At 45.4% G+C, this 6,000-nt stretch overlaps 1 protein-coding gene across 1 annotated transcript in view; it reads left to right on the plus strand.

The window, feature by feature from the left end:
* wnk1b (WNK lysine deficient protein kinase 1b) overlaps positions 1–6,000 on the plus strand; it is a gene marked incomplete in the record, with an annotated part of 170,545 nt that overhangs the window by 142,557 nt on the left and 21,988 nt on the right. Inside the window, 3 exon segments of the mRNA XM_076296205.1 lie at positions 3,627–3,707; positions 5,421–5,507; positions 5,708–5,741. Of these exon segments, the coding sequence (XP_076152320.1) occupies positions 3,627–3,707; positions 5,421–5,507; positions 5,708–5,741 (202 nt within the window).

Raw genomic sequence — 6,000 nt, forward strand, 5'->3', positions numbered from 1 at the left:
ATTCCCAAATGAACGCATATCCACAGATTTTGTAAGAGTGGTGAAATACATTCACATCGCTGTCATTATATTGAGGAAAAAGTATAGCCAACCAAGCTCAAGTAGCTCAGTGTAGCCAGACGGACCTTACGTAGGCCTAAATTAGGACTTTAAAAAATATCGGCGCAAATTATCGGCCAGAATTCTGTTATCGGTACGATAATAATATTTTCATTTTTTCACTTATCGCCTAATAATATATCGGCCGCCGATATATCGTGCATCCCTACAAAACACCCTTATCCAGAGTAACGGTGTGTGTGTGAATGTCTGTGTGTGTGTGTGCAAAACACCCTTATCCAGAGTACCGGTGAGTGTCTGTGTGTGTGTGCGTGCAAAACACCCCTATCCAGTAGAGCCCGACCGATCTATCGGCGGGCCGATATTATCGGCCGATATTAGGCATTTTCCAAACTATCGGTATCGGCATTTATAATGGCCGATAAATGAATATTTTAAAAATAAAATAAAAACGGACGAAACACCCTTCAACCATGTCATGAGTGTTGGCGTTATATAGTTTGTCCTCCAGAGGGCACTCTACACCGTCCCTGCTGGCAACACTCGTGTATAACGCGCCACACATCCTGCAGCCTGCTGATCCAGCCAGAGTCGGGCAGAGAGAACCTGTTATCCGCGAGTGAGAACATCAGTGGAGTGTGTTTATGGTGATTCGGTCACGAGACATACATTGCTTGAAATAACAATTAAAAGAACATCCCCATCAGTTCTCTTAACTCAAATGAGCATGACAAAATTCGTGAAAACAATGTCCAGTTTTGCTGCTGTTAAATAAGCCGAGAGTGAAGCGGAATTAGCTAGTAATTACGTTACGTTGTTACAGTGTAGTTGACTGTCTGTCCTTTTAACTTTTGACAATGTGACTGAAGATGTATTTCTTTAATAGCGTGACAGTTATAGCAGTGAGACGTGTTATCTCTCCCCGGCCTGTTATTTTGAAAGCGTATGTTTTACAATTTGCAGTATGACGTTATCCATTGCTAAATTAGGGCTCATCATAGACTAGCTAACCACAAAGCTAGCTAATGCTATGAATATCAGTGGAAGACCGCTAACGTTAACATTAATGAGCTTGGAAACCACAACGAATTTATTCTGCCTAAATAAAGTAATGATTTATTACTAGTATATCTGTAGTTACAGTCCCTGCATTGTAAAATGTAAATTAGACGTGAGAGGAGTAAACATTTAGACATAGAGAAAAAGTATCAAACGTAGCTTGTGAAAAACGTAGCTTGTGCATAAAAGTTAGCTTTTCTTTTACACGTGTGTGAAATCCAATGACGCCAAGTGTGCGCTTAAGACTGTCGTTCAGCCTCAGCAGTTACATAATGGATTTAGATCACTAAATAGTAGGTTTTAGAAGGCAGACAGCAACTGATGATTGAAAATGGTTTGATGTTGCTTGATGGAAATAATTTTAAAAGTGCAGGTAAAGGGATAAACAAGCTGACATTGTAATTATAAGGTAGCTTATAAGGCAATTCGGGACTAATTATTACACACGCACACTCAAACATTTAAGAGTGACCTTTATCTTGTTTAATGACAATACAAATGATGATGATAGTAATAATGTCATCATTATTTTTTGCAATTATTAAGTCTTAGTTCAAAGTTATATTTATGAAACTTGTTGTTGTTATTGTGTTTTTGTTCAAAAAACTAAGTTTCATATCTTAAGTTTCTATTTTTATACATTTTATTTATCAGAACTTTAATATATTTCGATGTTCCTTTGTTCCACTGTGACAATATGAAATTATCATATTATTTTAGTCAATACTCATAAATAACTACAAATAACTAATGTTAGGGAAATCTGTTAATGTTTTGTTGCGCGTTTCTGAAAAAATATAGATATATCGGCCGATATATCGGAATATCGGATTTTTAAATCAACAAATATTTGTATCGGTATCGGCCTTCAAAATCCTTTATCGGTCGGGCTCTACTATCCAGAGTACCGGTGAGTGTGTGTGTGTGTGTGCAAAACACCCCCTATCCAGAGTACCGGTGAGTGTGTGTGTGTGTGTGTGTGTGTCTATGTGTATGTGAGAGCGCGCATGCGCATGTGTGTGTGTGCGTATGTGTGTGAGGTGCTTGATTAAAGGGTTTGCTAAGATAATGCACTGGAGAATGCAGTAAATACTGCAGGATACAGATGTGTGTGTGTGTGTGTGTGTGTGTGTGTGTGTGTGTGCGTGTGTGCGTGTGCGCGCGCGCGTGTGCACGCGAGTGAGAAAGTAATTGGGATGATTAAGGAGTTTCACAATAAGAATGCTGAAATGATGTGTGTGAATGTATGAGAGTGTGTGTACGTGTGCCATGTGCATACATATTGTGTGTGTGTATGTGTGTGATGTAGAAGAGATGATGGTTTTGGGAATGGGAGCTTAGGATGATACGCTGTAAGATTAATGTGAGCAGTGCTGACTAGATAGTGTGTGTGTGTGTGTGTGTGTGTGTGTGTGTGTGTGATAACTGTAATCATGCAGTTGTTCCCAACTGCAGTAAGATCTCCTTCACAGGACTCACCAACTGTTTGACTATAACCTCATGCATGTGACTGGTCTCTTTTTAACCTTTAACCTTTAACCCACTCACTGGGGCCCTCAGGCGTAAAGGGCTGCTGGAATATGTCATCTGTAATCTGATCCATAGTCTGAACTTTTGATGGCAGCCTACTGGTTAGCACTTCGGACCTGTAACCGGAGGGTTGCCGGTTCGAACCCCGACCAGTAGGCACGGCTGAAGTGCCCTTGAGCAAGGCACCTAACCCCTCACTGCTCCCCGAGCGCCGCTGTTGTTGCAGGCAGCTCTCTGCGCCGGGATTAGTGTGTGCTTCACCTCACAGTGTGTTCACTGTGTGTTCACTGTGTGTTCAGTGTGTTTCACTAATTCACGGATTGGGATAAATGCAGAGACCAAATTTCCCTCACGGCATCAAAAGAGTGTATATACTTATACTTATATAACTCCGTAAACTAACACAATGACTAGGAGCTCATGTTAGGCTCAGCATCTACATAGCAGCCCAGGCTGGGCCCTGATGCGGCCCTGATGTGGCCCTGATGCGACCCTGATGCGGCCCTGATGCGGCCCTGATGTGGCTCTGATGCAGCCCTGATGTGGCCCTGATGTGGCCCTGATGCGGCCCTGATGCGACCCTGATGCGGCCCTGATGTGGCCCTGATGCGGTCCCGCCTGGCTGCTGTGTGGATGGCTGCTCTCTGCATGTGTCTAGTGCATGATTGTGATGAAGGTCCTGTTTCTTCCTCCTCCTTCTCTCCCTCCTCTTCCTCCTCCTTTTTCTCCTCCTCCTCCCCTTCCGCCTCCTCCTCCCCTTCCGCCTCCTCCTCCTCTTCCTCCTCTCTCTTTTCCTCCTCTTCCTCCTCTCTCTCTTCCTCCTCCTCCTCCTCCTCCTCCTCCTCCTCTTCCTCCTCTCTCTCTCTCTCCTCCTCCTCCTCCTCCTCCTCCTCCTCCTCTTCCTCCTCTCTCTCTCTCTCCTCCTCCTCCTCCTCTTCCTCCTCTCTCTCCTCTTCCTCCTCTTCCTCTTCCTCCAGGGTGTACCCATGGGTATGGACCAGGCTGTTACTCCTCCTGCTGAGTACCTGCCCCCCTTCCCAGGACCCTGCCCACTTCAGGTGCCTCCAGCCTCATCACCACAGCACCGCCACAAACGCCTGCCTGTCTGTCTGCCTGTCTGCCTGTGTGTCTGTCTGCCTGTGTGTGTGTGTGTGTCTGTCTGCCTGTCTGTCTGTCTGTCTGCCTGTCTGTCTGCCTGTGTGTGTGTCTGTCGGTCTGTCTGCCTGTCTCTCTGTTCAGTGTGCATGGTAAGCTCTCTCTAGTGGGTGCATGAATGGATGGGCCACTCAATCCCTCCATCTCTCAATCCCTCCATCTCTCAATCTCTCTCTCTTCATTATCTTTCTCTTTCACCATATTAGGAATGATCTGTGTGTGTGTGTGTGTGTGTGTGTGTGTGTGTGTGTGTGTGTGTGTGTGTGTGTGTGTGTGTAGGGATGTGTAGTGTGTTTATTCAGCAGACCCTGCAGGCTTAGCTGAATATGGTGGCCCGAGTGGGATTGAGCCGTAATGAAATGGGCCTTTTGCTCCTGCTGTTTGATTGTGTTCTGCACTGTTCTGTGCTCCCATGGACCAGATGTGTTCTCCCACAGATGTTCTGTTCCTTTATAAGCCTTCAGGGCTGTGCAGCTGCTCCTGGTGCTGCTGCACTGTGTGTGTGTGTGTGTGTGTGTGTGTGTGTGTGTGTGTGTGTGTGTGTGCCCATAGTTGCTCACAGTGTTACTACGCAGCTTACGCCATCACATCCAGCTCAGGATTTGCCACCACTCCACCCATTACACTGTCTGAGTGTGTGTGTGTCTGTCTGTTTGTCTGTCTGAGTGTGTGTGTGTGTCTGTGTCCAAGTCTGAGTGTGTGTGTGTGTCTGTGTCTAAGTTTGTGTGTGTGTGTGTGCATGTAGCAGACTTGAGGCCAGTGGACCAATGAGTGCTGAGCGCCAGGTTTCTGAGGTCATCAGACTCATAGACATAATATACATAGACGCTGCATCGACCGCTACTAGCGCTGACGAGACGTGGAGCCGCCATCTTGGACCGGTCATCCACTCCACTCAGTGTAATCTGTTTGGCCGGTGCGATGAGCTGTCAGCGCACTTAATTAATCATATCTCACTGAATACCGAACAGATTTTCACACGTTTTTTTTTGCTGCAAAGGTCATACATGTAGCTATGATACAGGCCACATTGTTCGAAAATACAAAATACAACCAATAGTACGGTAATGTTAAATCTTACTTGTGAAAAGTAAATACCCCGAGTATGGTCCGCCGATTTGAGCAGGAACATGCTGCACAGTGCTGTCATCTTGTGTTTTCTGCTGCAACGCAACGAGGAGTATGACAGGTCCAAGATGGCGGCCGCATTTCTTGTTTTCAGCCGCCAATGCGGTGTCTATGTATATTATGTCTATGATCAGACTCATCAGAGTGCAGCTCTGTGTCCAATCCCGGCGCTAGCCGCCTCACCACTGACTAAAGAGGTGGACCAGAGACCTGCTCTGATTGGACTAATTATGGCTCTCAGAAAATTAGAGTGGTCACATCTCACTCCAGACCATTTAACTCATCATTTGGTGTGTGAATGTGTGTGTTAGTGTGTGTGTGTGACTGACAGAGAGAGCCCATCAGCAGTGTGTGTGTGTGTGTCTATGTTGTGACAGACATATAGAGACAGTGTGTCTGCATATGTATGTGGGTGGGAATGTGTATGTGTTTTTCCTTTGTGTTTGTATGTGTCTAATGTGTGTGTGTGTGTGTGTGTGTGTGTTCAGTCCCAGCAGCCTCTTGAGGACCTTGATGCCCAGTTGAGACGAGCCCTTAGCCCAGAGACTGTTCCTATCAGCAATGCTCCTTCCCAGGTCACACACACATTTACACACACCACACACACACACACACACATTTGCACACTTACATTCACACATAATTACACACACACACATTTACACACACACTTACATTCACACATTATTACACACACACACACACATTTACACACACACTTACATTCACACATAATTACACACACTCACTCATTCTGGTATTTTTCTCTCTGCAGGCTGCAACTGGGATGCCGGCTGGAGGACAGCCAGGTGAGTCGTCAGGTTCTAGTGAACTTGGGTTCTAATGGACTAGGGTTCTAATGTACTTGGGTTCTAGTGAACTTGGGTTCCAATGGACTAGGGTTCCAATAGACTAGGGTTCTAGTGAACTTGGGTTCCAATGGACTATGGTTCTAATGTACTTGGGTTCTAGTGAACTCTGGTTCCAATGGACTAGGGTTCTAATGTACTTGGGTTCTAGTGAACTCTGGTTCCAATAGACTAGGGTTCCAATAGACTAGGGTTCTAA

This window comes from Alosa pseudoharengus, unplaced genomic scaffold, assembly GCF_046254945.1.
Source record: "Alosa pseudoharengus isolate Yale_2024_CS ecotype anadromous, Long Island Sound unplaced genomic scaffold, YU_APseudo_1.1 YU_APseudo_1.1_scf_20, whole genome shotgun sequence".
Lineage (NCBI taxonomy): Eukaryota > Metazoa > Chordata > Actinopteri > Clupeiformes > Clupeidae > Alosa > Alosa pseudoharengus.